This window comes from Corythoichthys intestinalis, chromosome 2, assembly GCF_030265065.1.
Source record: "Corythoichthys intestinalis isolate RoL2023-P3 chromosome 2, ASM3026506v1, whole genome shotgun sequence".
NCBI lineage: Eukaryota > Metazoa > Chordata > Actinopteri > Syngnathiformes > Syngnathidae > Corythoichthys > Corythoichthys intestinalis.
In genome coordinates this window covers 45,589,731-45,608,348 of record NC_080396.1, presented here as the reverse complement: position 1 = coordinate 45,608,348, position 18,618 = coordinate 45,589,731, and the positions used below count along the sequence as shown (strand labels likewise).

The 18,618-nt window shown below is 40.3% G+C and overlaps 1 protein-coding gene across 2 annotated transcripts; it reads left to right on the top strand.

Annotated features, from left to right (window-relative positions):
- Positions 1–879: 879 nt before the first annotated feature.
- On the top strand, positions 880–15,762 carry ical1 (islet cell autoantigen 1-like). Of its 2 annotated transcripts, none has more exons than XM_057830562.1 (13): positions 880–1,031; positions 1,772–1,803; positions 1,882–2,035; positions 4,685–4,757; positions 4,847–4,970; positions 5,044–5,242; positions 5,315–5,440; positions 6,215–6,313; positions 6,380–6,462; positions 8,246–8,292; positions 13,247–13,525; positions 13,596–13,691; positions 13,767–15,762. In XM_057830562.1, the coding sequence occupies exons 2-13, from the start codon at positions 1,796–1,798 to the stop codon at positions 13,880–13,882; spliced, it is 1,404 nt and encodes a 467-aa protein (XP_057686545.1). In that variant the 5' UTR covers positions 880–1,031; positions 1,772–1,795; the 3' UTR covers positions 13,883–15,762. The 2 variants fall into 2 exon arrangements, with proteins under 2 accessions (XP_057686545.1, XP_057686546.1); XM_057830563.1 differs by lacking the exon at positions 880–1,031 and adding an exon at positions 1,088–1,440.
- The last annotated feature ends 2,856 nt before the right edge of the window (positions 15,763–18,618 follow it).

Genomic DNA, 18,618 nt, shown 5'->3' with positions numbered 1-18,618 from the left:
TTTATCTTAGAATCATTAATTGATGTCTAATATTTCGTTTAAAAAAAAAAAAAACTTAATAAAAAATTATTCACTCGCATATTTTGAACTTTTAAACAAATTGCATCACAATGAAAAAAATTGTGTATTTAAAAAAAAGTCACAGATATCTACCTCATCACTATCGCTTCATTGTATTTTTTATGTTACAGTGCAATTTTTTCTGATATATTGGATGATAAATAATCGATCCAAACAAAGAAAAATTGGAGAGAAAAAAAATTAAAATGGTAAATATATGAAAAAAATAAATCTTGACCACACCTTGATGTCTGCGATTTCTGCATTGCAACCCTTGTTATATTACCATGTTTCACCCATAAAATCCCCCCAAAAATCCAGCTGTGGCCATTCACAGCTGTGTCTTAACACTCAGTGATACATGCTACATGGAGTTTTTGGATCGAAACAAGCTAAGTACGCGATATCTCGTTAAAATCATGGCGTCTTTAATTCTGCTCTCGCGTGTTCTCACCTCCAGATAGGGTTTTTCTGTTTAAATTATTTATTTTTTTAAATTTACTCCTGTTCAAAATTTTTCTTCCCCCAGAAAAATTTAGATTTTAAGCTTTCCAGTGACGTATCACACAATGGCACACATGCATATGGGACAATTTTGAAATTTGGGGGGTCTCAGAGCGGAACTTCAAGTCACCTGAGTGTTTTCCGCTATTTATATGTTTTTTTGTACTTGTTGCTCTACTGGCACCGACGCAAGATGGCCGACAAGCGATGACGCCCATCCCATTGGCTGACAGCGCGCACCAGACATCTTGAAATGATATGTACGGAAGTTTGTTTTGTGTACGTCAAAGCAAATTTGCATATCCGCGTTTTCTGACTCACACAATGAGTTATCGCGAGAGGACCGTAAACCTGCTACTGTTAGATGTTATCAGTAAAGGATCACTTGAACATTAGAGAACAACTCCATATCGCCTCTCCTTGCTGATGCCTGGCATATAAGGACAGAGTATTTCCCCGTGTTTATAGTAAGTTGACAAAGTTTCGAACGCAACTAAAGCGTAGTCGATAGCAAGCTAGCTGGTGTGCTAACAAACATTTTCTGGCACACGTCGACAACTAAATTAGTTTATTTAGGTATTTAGCCTTGGGTGTAGCTTTAACTATTTTGTCAAAGAAGGACGTCAGGAAGATGACATTGTGCTCACTCCATAGTGTCTGTGGATAAGCGTTTGATGGTGGTGAACCACGTCCACCTGCTTTGGCAGCCAGCTGTTGTCACTGCTCTCTTAGCAGATGCTAAATATTCGCTTGCACTTAGGAAAACAACTGTTGTTCTGCAAACACAAGTTTGTGTTTGTTTTGAATGTACACGTATCCAGCTTGGACGAGCAGTGGCGAAACCAAGAACGGATTTGTTTCCTAGTTTTATAAACGGTACCAACTGTCAGTTTACACGCACCTGGTGTAGTTTTCCAACATTTGGTGATCTAGGTTTAGGAGGATGGGCCGGTGTTTCAATGGTACGCTCTTAATACGTCAGCCTCAAGATTGACTAGCTGTGCAAGGCACTAAATTCCTCGTCACGCAGAAAATGAATGGTTGAATTTCAACAGGAATTTTCTTACTGTCCTCAGAATTTAAAAGTGATTTTACTGAGAAATATCTACTGTTCTACACTATTTTGTTATGCAACTATTTTGTTCGTTAGTTCTATCGCCGTCAGTGGCACTAAATGAATTAAGTATCATACCTTTCATACTTGCAGAGTGGAAAAGACTGACATCCAATCATGGATGGGTATGTATCTACGTTTGCGTTTAACCATTTTATTATCGTAAATAAAAATGTAGAAGGGTGCATACTTTCTCCCTGCAGGTTTGTCGGGGAACTGCTTGGTGAAGACAGTTCTGTGGTGGCACGCATGCAGAAGAAGTTCTGGAAGACCAAGCAGGTGTTAATCAAAGCCACTGGCAAGAAAGAGGACGAATATGTCGTGGCCTCGGACGCCGACCTGGATGCAAAGCTTGAGGTACAAAAGGGGTGCGAAGCCTGCAGTGTTGTTAATCTTAATTTTAAAAAGTAATTAGTTACAGTTAGACATTACTCCTCCCAAAATTGAGTTAGTAACTCATTTAACGCATTGTAAGAGAGATCTCTAAGGGAGAGCCCAGACACCCTGCGGATGAAACTCATTTCCGTCGCTTTTATCTGGGATCTTATTCTTTCGGTCACAACCCCACGGCTCGTGACCATAGGTGAAGGTAAGAATGTAGATTGACCGGTAAATAGAGAGCTACACCTCCTTCATCACCACGGCGGACCGATGCATAGTCCGCATCACTGCAGATATCCCGCACCGATCCACCTGTCGATCTCCACCCCGTTCTTCCTCCACTGGTGAACAAGACCCCGCAATACTTAAACTCCTCCACTTGGAGAAGGACTCCATCCTTTACCCGAAGAGGCATTCCACCTTTTCCCCACTGAGGACTAGGCATGTGCCAATTATCGGTTTCAAGGTATACCGTGGTATGAAAACGTCAAGGTTTCCATACAGCAAAAATTTTCCGTCATACCGTCCCTAAGGTATTAGCTATTTTTTATGTCCCAAAAACGCATAGAGAAATCCCTCGCTTGCAGCTGTAAGACTCAACCCTCCCGCACCGGTTGTTGCTCGGTGTCAGTGAGTAAGCTGTGCTACACGATGGCTGGAGGAGGTGAAACTCCTGAACTTTTTCCCCCCCATTGAAGAAAACGAAATCGCTGGTATGGGAATACTTCGGCTCAGGGGTCGCGTTAACTGAATATTTTCCGTTGTTGACCGGTTTTTTAAAACGGTGATGGAAAAAATTGAAGTCCATCTTTCATTTTGACAGGTTGCAATTCATACCCCAGACCACAGGGTGGCGAGTGAGCATATTAATTAGCTATTGTCTCTCTTGATGCATGACGTCATTTGCCTTACTCTGAAAAATGTCAAGGCAACTGAGTGTCCGAAGTTTCTTCAAAAAGCCCCAAAACGACAATGGTGTTGATAAAAGGTGAAAAAACAGGGACTGCACAAGCGGGCACGCAATTCAAGTCCATGCGCACCAGGAGGAAGGTGTAAGACTCCGTTCAGGCCACAGCAAGTGAACTGTTAATTTCATTGTTCCATATGTAGCCTACCTACTGGGGCCACAGTCAGCTGGTTATGTCACTGCGGAGAAAAAGTTACATATTCATCTGCTTGAAGTGTGATGGCACGGTGTGGATTCTCTGTTAAGCTTGTTCGGACAGAATATTAATTTAAAATGAATGAAAACTAAATACTATTGAATATGTTGAAGCGGTATGCACTGTTAAGAGTCTTGTTAGCTCGAATTGCTGTGTCCAGCCGCTGTAGCTCTGCTGCTCTCTGTGAACTCTCTATTCAAGCCAGAACGCGCGCGGCTCTTAAGTGTCTCTGTCACGTGACTGTGTTGTAGCCGGTAACGCGCTCGGCCAAATGGACACACAAGTACGGAAGGTGAATTATGCCAAACAAAGGGTCACCACAATGTCATTATCATTATTTTTAAAATTTAAGTGAATTTAAGTGAAATAGATTATGACCGGATTTTTATGACCCTGTTAGTCAAAATGACAGACAACGAAAAAGTCTAGCGCAACCTCTGCTTCGGCTACAGAAAAGTTAAACGGCCGCGGCTTAGAGGGGGGCCAACCGACATGTAAAACATGATTGCGGAAGGTTGCTGCCAAGGAGGCAATGCTCCAATATAATTTGGCATATATACAAAATTAAAAGGTTACTAAACACGGTCATTTTAGTATTTTAAAAAAAAAAAAATCAGTTTTTTTTCTTTAATTTATTTTAACCAATTTGCCAATGTTTTGAAAAATAATCGTGTTCGATGGATTTTTTTTTTTTTTTTTTTTAAACCTAGATATCTCAAAGTAACACATTTTAGAGCTGTAATTTCAATACCGTGATATTTTTGCTTAAGGTTATCATAACTTCAGAATCTAATACCGGCATATGCCTACTGAGGACCATGGTCTCAGATTTGGAGGTGCTGATTCTAATCCAGAGTGCTTCACATTCTGTTGCGAACCCCTCCAGTGAGAGTTGAAGGCCTGATGAAGCCAGCAGAACTACATCACCTGCAAAAAATCTGAGTTGTAATACTTAGGCTACCAAACCGGACCCCATCAATGCCTCAGATGCATCTAGATATTCTGTCCATATAAGTTATGAACAGAATATGAGAAATAGGGCAACCTTGGCATCCAACCCTCACTGGAAATGGATTTGACTAACTGCCGGTACATGGACCAAACTCTTGACAACGGTCATACAGGGAGTACCCACCTATCACGGGTATCGGTACCCCATACTCTCGTAGCAGAGCAATGTAGATTGGTTGGGCGAACTCCTGAACCCCCCCCCCCCCCGAGAATCCTGCTGAGGGTATAGAGCTGATCCACTGTTCCGCAGCCAGGACGAAAACCACACTGCTCCCCCGAACCCGAGATTCGACTTCCTGAAGGACCCTCCTCCCTGGTATCCCTGAATAGTTCCCAAGGAGGTGCACCAAATAATTTATGTTTAACAGGCTAGCTGACGTCAATTAGATCAGAACCTATTTTCTGTAAGGAACAGTCTGTCATAACCATCTTCCTCACTTCCTCCCTGCAGTTCTTTCGCTCAGTCCAGTCTACATGCACAGAGTTGCTCAAGGTGATTGAGAAGTATCAGCATAGGATCACGCGTAAGTCGAGATTCCCGACATCTGCAAAACCTTAGTTCTATCCAAACTAACAATTGCAAAGGCTGCAAAACTGCTTGTCCCGTGTGCAGGTCTGTCCCAAGAGGAAAACGAGCTCGGCCTGTTTCTGCGCTTCCAAGCCGAGCGTGACCGCACCAAGGCTGGTAACATGATGGATGCAACCAGCAAGGCCCTGTGCACCTCTGCCAAGAAGAGGTTAGAGGAACGAGGCTGCGTAGAAATTGCACGCCACTCCGAACACTTAAATGAGATGTATTCCACTTCGCAGAATGGCGCTTTGTGCACCGCTAAAACGTTTGCACCAGGAAGTCGAGACGTTTAGACGGCGTGCCATTGCAGACACGCTCTTGACAGTCGGCCGCATGGAGAAAGCTCGCACGGAATACAGAGGCGCTTTGCTGTGGATGAAAGACATCTCTCAAGAACTCGATCCAGACACTTATAAACAGCTGGAAAAGTTCCGTAAGGTACACAGATGTTCAACTTCTAGTCGTTGTCTGGAAATGGAGCTTGAACTGATTGGTTTGATCTTTTGGTAGGTTCAAGGCCAGGTGAGGTCAACTAAGAGCCAGTTTGAGAAACTCAAGAATGATGTGTGCCAGAAGGTAGACATGCTTGGTGCCAGCCGCTGCAATATGCTGTCACATTCACTTTGCAACTACCAGGTTTGCTCAGCTACAAAAGTATATATTTTAGTCTAGTCAAGTTTATTTATAGGGTGTCAATTAACAACATTCTCTCAAGGTCCTATGCATATTTATCAGGTTTTCTCATAGTAAGTCTGTGCTGTGAGAGCCAAGTTTAGTTTGTTACGTGACCAAGCTTCTTAGTTAAAACACTAATATTTCACATCATTGTTCCCCACTGAAATAAGTGGAAATGCTTCTTTTGCTCATTTCAGCCTCCCTCTTTAAAAAAATAGCAAAACATGATTACAATGTTTTTTTAACAAGTAAAATACTATTGGACATTTTAAAAACAGTTATATAACAAAAAATGTAATCTGTCAATATAACCGTTTGCATAACCCAAATAACCATATTGTGATTTTGCAGCTTTTGTTTATGCGCCTTGTCTAAAGTCACTTTTTGTGGTAAAATATAGGTAGCTTTAAGGGTCATAACCCCAATAAATCAAAACTATTGATTGTTATTATTTTAAATTTAACAGAAAACATTCAACAGGTGGCATTAACAGCGTGAAGTCGCTTTTTTTGTGGGGGGGGGAGGGGGGGGGGGCTGTTCACCAAATGCCAGAAGGCGATTGGGGAAATAAGATACAGGAGGTTTTGGGGATGGACAAGGGAACAATGGATACAACACCAATATCAACCACAGTAACAGCCCTACAAAAACGAACAAATCTAAGTGTGAATGCACTGTAGATGCAGTCTTGCATACAATTATTCCGGATTTCACAAATATTTCTTCTCTCTGCAGACAACTCTGCTTCAATTCTGGGAAAAGACAGCCCAAGCCTTGTCTGGCATCCATGATGCTTTCCAGGGACATGTACCTTACCAGTTCACCACAATCAAGGTAAGTAGATGTTGTTGTGCAAAGGTTCTATCTGTCTAGCTTGATTACTTATCCAATCCTTATCAGGATCTACGGGACCCACTGGACCAAATAGGTGCTGTGCATCAAGGAGAGGAAGAGGAGAAAGTACTACAGGGAAACACTGACAGGTGGAGTAACCCACCTAAGTTATATTCTAAAGAGCAATTACACATTAGTATCACAATCAAAAAATCCCTTTTAGTGTGCTTAAGGCTGTATGGCAATGCTCAGTTTTGATTGAAACCTAGGGAGGTATGAATTTAGCAATATTATTATTAACATCTGACAACTGCCTTATTCAATGTGTGATCCTGTTTTGACAGGTAGTCATTTGCAGAGCGTGCGTGAGATAAAGGTCTCACCACAAGATGCCAAAAGCACCAAATCTCCCTGACTTCCTAAATTGCCCAAACAATTATTTTTGTTGCTTGTGTGAGAAAGACCATACTGCTATGATTAGTTTCAGAAACATCAATTAATCAATTAGTGTTGAAATGTCATCTGATTGTACACATGTATATGTCTTGAGTTGTTCATAAGCACTGTATTTTCTGCACTATGAGGTGCACCTAAAAGCTTTCAATTTTCTCAAAAGCCAACAGTGCGCCTTATAAACCAATGCGCCTTATATATTGGTTAATCATGGCATGACAGTCCCTTTAACGCTGCCCCATCCAGTAGATTCATAACGCAACCCCAACCACCACTACTGCTTAGGAGTTCCAAAAAATCGATTATTACATGCATCGCGATTCGACACGTGACAGTTCGATTACGATTCATAAAGGTTCAAAAACGATGATTTTCCCACATAACTTTATGACAGCCGCTCGTAGCGGAACGAAATTCAAGACACGTCTGCCGCCTGGACACCTTTAACGGACGCATGCACAACGTTATAATGGATGCTGCCTGTAACTGAGTGAGAGATTTACTCCTTTTCAAAAGACTGGAAAATTGTGTACGAGACAGGCAGACAGAACGCACAGTTATTTTTAGAGCGAGAGGGGAAGAGAGATAGTTCGTTGCTCATTGTCTTTCAGATGTCCAGCTGTACTTTCCAGTCATGTCAATTGAAAAATGTCCTGAGTGTGTTGCTAAGACCTGTGTGTGTCTATAAGAGGTGAGTACACGAACCCTCTTGTACTGTTTAGCCTTTATTGTTGTTTTTTAGGTGTTAATAGTTAGCGCCGAGTGCTAAGCTAATTAGCTAATTCGCTAACGTGTATTTCATATGCAGAACGTGTAAAACCATGATTAAGTACAGCGGTAACACTACAAACGTGCGAAATAGTACAGAAATCTGTCAAAACAAAGTATATTGGTTAAAATAAGTCTTATTTCTAAAGACACTTTGTTTCCAGAAAATGTGGAATTCATTCCACTTGTGTAAATTTGATTGTATTGTTGAGAGAAATAAGTACTCCCTTTAAAATGGTTAATGTTTTTGCACTTTCTTGTAAAAATCAATAAAAAAAGCCACTTGGGGCAGCTTTTTGTTGTATGGGTATGTTTCCATCGTTCCAGTTGAATAATTAGGGTATTTTAAATAAAAAATGGACAAAAATTTATTTGTCTACTTTATTAATTAGTAATGTACGATGCATCGATAATCTTAACCGTGATCATCGTCAATACCGGGATCATCGTTCAAGAATCGAATCGTAGCCTACTGAATCGTAATCGAATCGAATCGTGCGGTGCCTAAGATGGCACACCCCTACTACTGCGCCTGTAATGCGGTGTGCTCTATATATGAAAACAACTTTTAAAAAGGCCATTCATTGAAGGTGCGCCTTATACGCCGATGCGCCTTATAGTGTGGAAAATATGGTACATATGAGCTCGTTGTTCAAAGTTTTTGTTGTTCAGTATTGTTATTTATTCATATATTTTTTTACAATCCTCTAGTTTAGTGTGCTTGGATGACGAAGCATCAGGAAGTGCTGCTGACACAGGTATGGAGTAGCGAATTACAGTTCACTTAATGTCACACTCTGGTTAAAATGATCCCGTTTTATGCAAAATGCAGAGTACAATTACTTTTGGCAACCTGGGGTAAATTTGATTTTGCCAAGTTGACAGGAAGTGTTCAAAATAACAAATGATTTGCTTGCCTCACATGGGCATACAGTCCTTCTGAAGAACCAATGTCTTGGCAGATTATGATATACTGCAGGGTTCACCAAATCTGGACCTCGATGCCATCTATCCTGTCGTGTTTTCCACGTCTCTCTCCCCTAACACACCTGAATCAAATGATTGTCATCAGCAACCTCTCCAGAAGCCTGATAATAGGCCTGTAGCGATAACAAATTTTAGTGTGCAATAATTTATCTAATAAATTATTGCGATATGCGATATTATTGCTCCTCCTCCCTTTTTTTTTTTTAAACCAATTTACAATAACACAGTGAGAATACAGTATATATTAATAGATCAAGTACACCCATTTAAACGCGATAAGAAATCGCAACTAAAAACAATAGACCATGCCTCTTAAGTAAAAGACAACAATAGTAATACCGCACAGAAACACAGAATAAATAAAATGTGTTTTTCAAGAAAAAAATGACAATTGCAGTTAGTAACTTAAGCACTTAGGCAAATTAAAACGTTTCCCCTCATAGCTTCTGCAATGGTGTTCCATAGGGATGCAACGATAGTTAAGTCACGGTTCGGTACGATTTTCGATACGGGGGACACAATTTTCGATCTGATTCAATACATTTAATGCCCTGGAAAATAACAACTGTAATTTTTTTTTTTTTTTTTTTGCAAACTAACAAAAATTTAATTGCCATCACATAAACATGCATTTTAGTGCATAATACAGGCATTAAAATCTCTCACCTTTCGACGAAATTCGCCGTTTTGAAGTCAAAAAGGGCGACCTACGTGAATTGCGTAGATCCGAGGAGAAATTCTTTTTTTGGGGGGGGGGGGGGTCAGGAGGTTTTATTTAATTATCATTATTATTATTATCATCATGTGATTAACTTAGTACGTAAACTGAGCACTTAAGAACACAGTCAGCAAATCCTTCTAGACGCTTCGCTGACGAGAACCAATCATTGGCCCAAGCTGCGTTGCATTATTCCCAACGCGCGCACTCCTTACTGTACATGGAGTGCTCGGAGAGCCTTTGGTTACATTGCAAAGCTGCGAAAACAAAAAGCAGGCCTTATCCACACCGGGGCAGACCAGAGCGCAGCATACACACTTGCCTGTATTTGCCAGCAGATTGAATTTGGTGAGTAATGGTTTCAATCGTTTTCACATTTTGCGATATAAAAAAGTTACTGCCATTCGTTGCAGCTTGCGTTGAACACTGCCAGAGCTAGCCAAATCTCCCATGAAAAAAAATAGCTCCCGTTAAATTGGCGTCAAGCTTGTGTATTTAGCGGTAATATAAACGAAGAAACACACTGTTGAGTCAAATTAAGCGGCATGCTCTCGGATGAAGGGGGCGCCTCACATCGCTCCCGTCGTCCGCCGGAGACGCGTTATTTTCGGCTTGGATTTGAGCTGACGGGCGGTGTCGGCACAACACCGGCCCGACGAGTGGTGGGAATGAGTCCAGCTTCTTAAAGCTTTTCAGAAATACAGGGATCCCTCGTTTTTCGCGGTTAATGGGGACCAGAACCCGCCGCAATAAGTGAAAACCGCGAAGTAGCGCCCCCTCCCCCCCCATTTTTTTGTGCGTGTTCAATGCATTTATTCAGATTTTACATTGGAAAAATGATACATATATATATAAGACATGTTTTTTCACTTTTTTTCACCAAAGTATCATTTATAAATGGTTTTCAAGTTGCCTGGTACACCAGACTCAACGCTGTTCCAGCTATTGAGTCTGGCCATCATTCCCACAGATACAATTTCCAGCGCGGAGCAAGCCACAGCAAACAGACAGCGGAGTGGACCAATCAGCGACGGGCAGACGTGACGTTATTAACTGACGACGGAAGGACGAGGGACTTGCGCACAGAAGTAAACATACGAATAGAGCGGAGTTTATTCAACATGGCTAGCGCGAGACAGACTATTGTCAATGACTCGTGTCGCTGTGTTTTTGGTAATTTAAAACAGAATTTACCGCGGATTGGAACATGTTCTCGGTTATCCCGTTGACCATCTGTGTTGTAGAGATGACTTTCGGCGCGCAAGAGTGACGTTGCTCGTGAAGAACACGTCACGCAAATAAACGAATCTGATTTGTCGATTGATTTTGTACCTGCTCGAAAAGGCCGTTAATGGGATGGTTCCCAGACTATTTCTCTCAGTGTTTGAAAAATACAGGGAGAATAGTCTGGCAAAGCCAGGCAAGTTTTCAAGCACTTCAAAATGTAAGAATTATGATAAGTTTTAAACATGTTACTGCCCCACCGAATTATTTTTAAACAAGAATAAAGTAGTAAGAAAATGCTTGGCTTTATTAAATGCTTCATAGTGAGTCTACTCAAACCCTCTCAGGCTTTGGTAAACGGTGATTGACACATGTGCAAAGTTTTTCTTTTTATATATATTTTTTTGTTTGAAGCAACTTATTTGATTGAATAATAAAGACACAAATGTCCTAGCCAAAATGTAGCCCAAACGCAAAACAACATTACTTCAATGGAAAAATTTTCAATCAAGAAAAATAGTTTTCAAATGCTTTTTTTGTCTCAAATTTATTTTTGCAATCAAAAACAATTTTTTTTTCTTGAAGTGACTTTTTGGGGATTAAAAGTATATACTGTATTTTGATTGAAGCAACTTTGTTTTTGATAGAAGTAACTTTGTTTTTTGATTGAATAATAAAAACACCAATCTACCTCCATCGTTATTGAGAGAGAAAAATTAAGAAAGCTTTAAAACTAAAAGCCACCGGGGAGTGTTTTTTTTTTTTGTTTTTTAAAATATTTTTATTTCATTACATAGACATGCGTCGTAGGGAAGGGATATTGAGGGATAAAAGGAGTTAGATGAGGCTGCTAAAGGCAGTGGATACCTCATCAGCTGGGTGAATAGCAGACCTGGTAAGAACAAGTTTGCAAGGATAGTCGGGTATTAAATACAATTATAAACACAATTACAATGTTATTTTTCTATAAGATTTTTATGTCATTGCTTTATTAATCATTAGGTGCTAGAGTTGTTAAGTATGGATAATAATGAAATAATAGTTTTAAGAAAACTGTGCTGTTGGTGGCTCAGTGACCATCTGATGTGGTTTGTTCTCAGATGAACAAGTTGAAGAAGGAAGTTTTGATGCAGAGGTTGAAGGAAGAAAAGAGGCAGACTGACTGAGTCACAGCCAGAAAGTGTTGATGACAGTTTTGATTTCTATTCACTGTTGCCCCCTCCCAATTAAAGTATGTCACAGTCGCAGCCAATTATAATCTAAAGCTGGTTAAAATTGAAGTTATGTTGTTTTAAGGTGTATTAAATACTTGTTCATGTGCCCCTTTTGATCTACGAGCACCCGCCCCTCCACCGGTCTCTGCACGGCCCTGCTGAAACACAGTGTGGGTCGACAGAGCTCAGTATTTTGTTGGGGTGTACAGTGTACTGGAACATATTTCCTCCACAACCTTCTCACCTTTTTAACCCCTGACCCATTTTCATGCCTGATAATATCTATGTGCTTACTTCTTACTGATCTGAAGAAATTTAGTATAAAAGTGCTGAGAACAATCTTTACTGTTTGTAAAGTGAGGCGGGGCATACTGTTGATTGCTACAGCTCTCTTAGCAGCTAGGTTTACTACATGAGCAAGACATCACTGGTATGGATTGATTTGGCCTTCTTAACTTCCATTCAGTCATGGCGGTTTATAATTCACTGATGTAGTATATGGACTACGTGTCCCATAATCACTCTGGGCTCACGTAGCCAATGGCATAGGACGTAACACATCTAGTTTGCTATTTCAAGATATCTAGTGTGTGCGCGCATTTAAAAAGTTAGAAAACGCCACAGAAGTCACGTCTGCTCATTACCGCACAACACCAGCATATGACAATCGATTTTCGTAAACAGGACAAGTTTGAAGCACAGCACTCTTAATTTGCCACTCAAATATCCGGTGTTGTGCCGAAAAATAGCCGCCCCGCGTGAAATATCACCCCTGATGGGAGCGCCGACACGTCAACAACACCGGCACGCTGGAGATGGTCCGCAGTCAATCCGGAGCACTGACGCGGCCATTATACATTGAACAATAGGATATAATGGGAACGATTGGCTCCGGCGCTATTTTTTGCCAGACCTGGAACGAAGATGCATTTTGCGCAGTTGCTAACAACTTTTAACAGCATGTCTGCCGCACGCACGTGCACGAGAGGCGATAAATCACAGCGGAAAAATTACCGCCTTCATTTTTATTTATCGTGCGATAATTGGAATTATTGCATATGGCGACAGGCTTACCTGATAATGATCCTGATTATTTGATTCAGGTGTGTTAGTGGAGGGAGACACGAAAAACACAACAGGAAAAGTGGCTCCAAGGTCCGGATTTAGTGAACCCTGATATACTGTATTGATCCTACAATTGAGAAATACAACGTTTCAGTTAACACCTGCCAAAATAAAAATGAGAGTGACATATACGCCGTACTGGGGGCCTTCCAGCAGATTTCACTATCTGCGATGAATCCTTAGGTGGAGAACGTAAAATGCAATCAATGCTCCTTTGAGACCACAATTTGGAATTGGGAAGAAACATGTCAACAGATAAACAACAGAATCAAAATACACCAAAATCAAACGACTAGCGTATTTGAATTATTGTAGGGGGAGTGCTGCCTCAGCACAGACACAGACAGATACCTTGTATATGAAATCAATATCCTTGTTGAAATTAATTCAGATTCCATTGTATCAGCGACATGTCAGCAAATTTGAGTTTTCCTCCACTCCTAGGTGTTTTGTTGGACCCCACCGGCATCGAGTCGAGAGCCGATGATGACGACGGTGAACAAGGTGACATGGCTTTTCTCAAAGACCTGCTTAGCCCTAGTCCGGGGACGACCGACGACTTCAGCAAAGAGTGGCAGGATGCATTCGGGCTCTTCGACGCACCTGTCGAGGGGCCACCACCACTGCCACAAGGCCATTCTGCCCCACCACCGCAGGCTATGTCCCCAAACCCTACTGGTTTTCTGCCTTCCCAGCTACTGGATCAGAGTCTGAGTTCCACAGGTGAGTCGTGTCCACCTGCTGGCGGGAGGCTGACACCGCTTGTCACCATCACCATATGTTTGTCTATCAGGCTGGTCTACCCCACCCATGTTCCACGTCCCGCCCCTTCAGCCTCCTCCTGCACACAACCAACCAGCTACACCGGCGCCAGCTTCTTCAGCTAATGGTAAACTGCAAACCAAGTAATTATTTGTGTAATAACCATGATTTGTTATTAAAATACGACCTGGGGTGACTATAGCTACTGCAGGTGGATCCCGAGATATGTCGGCTTGGTTCAATCTGTTCGCCGACCTGGACCCGCTCTCCAATCCTGACGCAATTGGACGTTCGGCAGACGAGCTCCTTAACGCCTGAAACCCTCCAGGACGATGTCTTAGTCATATTCTAAACATTATTACACACACTCACAGAGGAAATGACTGTTAACATACCACACCAAGGTTGCAAATGTCTGGTAAATTTACATGTAAGTTTATTTGAAGGGATTCTTCTTATTGGAAATGTGGGAATGGGAATTTTAAGAATTAATGGGTATCAAGTAGTAATTTATTGGAAAGGAATCGTATTGTCATTTTTGTAGCTGTCCATGCTAAATGGGTTGCTCTCCTTGTCCATTTAAAAGTGTATTACAGTATCTAAATTTCTTCATTGACCAAGCCATTACTTCAGTTACGTCAGTTACAGCTACTCATATATATATATATATATTTTTTGTCGGGGATATGCAAAAATATAATGTGAAAATATATTGAGGTTCCCTTTGAATGAGCCAACCTTCGCCTAAGTAATTTCCTCTTTATTTCCATTAATTAACTTCGCACAAAAAAATCCAACCATTTGCAACCCTCTAAAAATGTGCATAATTTGACTTTATTTTTGTGTTTCCTTCGTACCTGCACATTGGATCTATTCTGGATGTGTTTTTTTGTACTTGATCACATTAATGCCAATGCATTGCAAAGAAGGGTTTTAAGTTTATCACATAACATGTATGCACTGAACTGTCTAGAGTGCACCTTTGTGTCTGTGAACCAGAAGCCATCATATCTTTGCTAAACCTCTTCCTGTCTATTTTTGAGAAACGTGAAAATGAAAATAACAAAATTACCCTTTTAGATCAAAAAATGGACTTCTTACTTGGTTTTGGCAGCCCTCTGCTATTTGTAATTTTTAATTCATTTCTGCTAATCTGTGAATCGGTAAATTAAATGAATAACCCCAGAACACCCCCCCAACAGGTCATTGTCCACCAACCAGTTTTGTGCTTGACGCCATCAGCAGCAGAAATAGTTGTTGTAGTTGGAAAAGGTTTGGGTTCATATAGTTTTGTGTTTTGGTTGTACTGTTTGGTTTCACTTGGACCTTTACGGTTATTTTGTCTTGAATACTTATACAACAGAGCACCAGTTTAATACTAGAAAGTGCAATACACAAGTCTCTTGCTCTCGCTCGCTCATTCTGCAAACATTGGGATGACATTTAAATCGCTGGCTGCCGTTGACAGTGATTGACGCCCCCTCCGTTTTAAATATGTTCAGTCCCTGCCAACACTCCCTATTAAAACGGTTTGGATCTACATCGCTCCAACAAACTAACTTTAAAGATCACTTGAAAATGCTCGCTAAACTGTTGAGTTGTATGTATAATTTAATTTTGGATTTATTTGCAAAAGAAGACTTAATTTCGTCCTAGAGAAATGGGGGCAAATATTTTGAGACGAAATATGTATGTACAGCAGAGGTGCCCAAGTCCAGTCCTCGAGAGCCCCTATCCAGCTTGTTTTCCATTTCTCCCTCCTCCAACACACCTGACTCAAAAAATCAGGATCGTTATCAGGCTCCTGCAGAGCTTGCTGATGGGCTGATCATTTGATTCAGGTGTGTTCAAGGAGGGAGACATGAAACACAAGCTGGATAGGGGCTCTCGAGGACCAGACTTGAGCACCCCTGGTGTACAATATATGCTGGATTTAGTGCATCTGTTGTGCAGGCAGAGCCTGTGGGATACAATACTGTATTACTATGACTATTTTAATTTGTTTCCGTATGCTACAAGATCACTTTTTGCTACTATAATAAAAATCATATCTAAAGATGTTCTACACTGAAGGTAGTATTTACACTGTCACTTGCTGTCCATTGTTTACTCTTGAAGAATGTATTATCAGCCTTTTATTTCATCTAGCTTCATGATTTACAAATGGAATTAGGTAACAATAAACTGGAGGAAAAATGTTGGACTTGTGTGGTCATTGTTGTAGTTCATCGCTCAACTTTGCAACATTCATTAAAGCGATGACATCGATGGACAGAGTACATGACGTCTGGTTGCAGACGTGCGTTGTTTTATTTGGCCGAGTATCAACAGAATGGTAGATCACGGGATTCACTGTGAAAAAAAAATCCATCTGATATTGGTGTAAAATTTTGGTTTTTAACTGACTATGCGAGTAGAATATTCATTGTCAGTGAACGAGTTATGGGCTTCAAACAAAGTAATGCAGAGCTATAATGATATTCAAAAATATACTAGTCCTTCTATTAAAAAAAAATAGCATATTGTGATAAAGTGCATTATTTTCTGTAATGTACTGATAAACATTAGACTTTCATATATTATAGATTCATTACACACAACTGAAGTAGTTCAAGGCTTTTATTGTTTTAATATTCCTGATTTTGACAAAAAAAGACAAGAAAAACCAAAAATCCCTATCTAAAAAAAAATGCATATTTCATCAGACCAATACAAAAAAGTGTTTTTAAAACAAAAAAAGTCAACCTTCAATTAATTATATCAGCTATGCACTCAATACTTGGTCAGGAATCCTTTTGCAGAAATGACTGCTTCAACGCGGCGTGGCATGGAGGCAATCAGCCTGTGGCACTGCTGAGGTGTTATGGATGCCCAGGATGCTTCGATAGCGGCCTTAAGCTCATCCACAGTGTTGGGTCTGGTGTCTCTCAATTTCCTCTTCACAATATCCCACAGATTCTCTATGGGGCTCAGGTCAGGAGAGTTGGCAGGCCAATTGAGCACAGTAATGCCATGGTCAGTAAACCAGTTTACCAGTGGTTTTGGCACTGTGAGCAGGTGACAGATCATGCTAAAAAATGAAATCTTCATCTTCATAAAGATTTTTAGCAGATGGAAGCATGAAGTGCTCCAAAATCTCCTGATAGCTAGCTGCATTGACCCTGTCCTTAATAAAACACAGTAGACCAACACCAGCAGCTGACATGGCACCCCAGACCATCACTAACTGTGGGTACTTGACACTGGACTTCAGGCATTTTGGCATTTCCTTCTCCCCAGTCTTCCTCCAAACTCTGGCACCTTGATATCCGAATGACATGCAAAATTTGCTTTCATCTGAAAAAAGTACTTTGGACTGCTGAGCAACAATCCAGTGCTGCTTCTCTGTAGCCCAAGTCAGGCGCTTCTGCCGCTGTTTCAGGTTCAAAAGTGGCTTGACCTGGTGAATGCGGCACCTGTAGCCCATTTCCAGGTTTCTGCAGGTCCCCCGAGGTCTGGAATCGGCCCTTCTCCACAATATTTCTCAGGGTGAGTTCACTTCTTCTGGTTGTGCAGCGTTTCCTGCCACACTTTTTCCTTCCCACTGAGGTGTCTTGATACAGCACTCTGGGAACAGCCTATTTGCTCAGAAATGTCTTTCTGTGTCTTGATGATGGCCTTCTGGACAGCCGTCAGGTCGGCAGTCTTGACCATGATTGCAGTTTTGAGTAATGAACCAGGCTGGGAGTTTTTAAAAGGGTGAGGAATCTTTCGCAGGGGTTTAGAGTTCAGATGCATGGTTAGTAGCTTCTTTAGAGTACCTTTTCATGATATGCTAATTTTTTGAGATAGGGATTTTTAATTTTTCCTTACTTTTTTGCCAAAATCATCAATACTAAAATAATAAAAGGCTTGAACTACTTCAGTTGTTTGTAATTAATCGAAAATATATGAAAGTCTAATGTTTATCAGTACATTACAGAAAATAATGAACTTTATAATAATTTTTAATAATTGAATAAAGTGTCCTTGAGCAAGATACTCCTTGAGCAAGGTAGATGGCAAGATAGTGTAAAGCGCTTTGAGCGCCTTGAAAGGTGGAAAAGCGCAATATAACACCATTTAATAATTTTTTGAGAAAGACTAGTATATTTACACTACGTACTGCAGAACAAAGGGAAAATGTCCAGTGATGACAAAATGGTCAAGAAAATCACAACCAAGACAGCTCAGTTTATCACATTTGTATTAGGGCTGTCAAACGATTAAAATTTTTAATCAAGTTAATTACAGCTTAGAAATTAATTACTCATAATTAATCGCAATTCAAACCATCTATAAAATATGCCATATTTTTCTGTAAATTATTGTTGGAATGGAAAGATAAGACACAAGACTGATATATAATGTACATTCAACATACGGTACATAAGTACTGTATTTGTTTATTATAACAATAAATCAACAAGATGGCATTAACACTATTAAAATTCTCTTAAAGTGATCCATGGATAGAAAGACTTATAGTTCTTAAAAGATAAATGTTAGTACAAGTTATAAATTTTTTTAAATCAAAACCCCTATTAATGTTTTCGTCTTACTAAAATTTGTAAAATTTTCAATCAAAAAATAAACTTGTAGCTCGCCATTGTTGATGTCAATAATCACACCATGCTCACTCATGGTGTAACACATAAAATCAGTTGGACCCAAGCGCCAGCAGAGGGCGCCAAACACCAAAAAACAAGTAACAAGCGAACACTAAACGGTGCTGTCATTTATAATGTTTGAGCGAGGCATGTGCGTTAATCGTGTCAAATATTTTAACGTGATTAATTTCAAAAATTAATTACCGCCCGTTAACACGATAATTTTCACAGCCCTAATTTTTACATAAGTTTATTTAAAATTTCAAAATACTAGTTTTCTACATTGATTTCAACATGTCAGGTTTTGACCCCTGAGCTAATGAAGTGGTGCTGTTTAAGTGACTACCTCCATCTCGTGTTAAAACTGAGAAGTGCTATAGAATGTAGGCTCAATTTCAACTTCTTGTCCAGGCCATATTCAATGAT

What these genes read in the sequence shown, in the direction of transcription:
- ical1 (XM_057830562.1), top strand. An exon ending in AGCTGGAAAAGTTCCGTAAG is followed by an intron (nt 5,243 to 5,314) that starts GTACACAGATGT and finishes ATCTTTTGGTAG; the next exon opens with GTTCAAGGCCAGGTGAGGTC. An exon ending in ATTCACTTTGCAACTACCAG is followed by an intron (nt 5,441 to 6,214) that starts GTTTGCTCAGCT and finishes TTCTCTCTGCAG; the next exon opens with ACAACTCTGCTTCAATTCTG.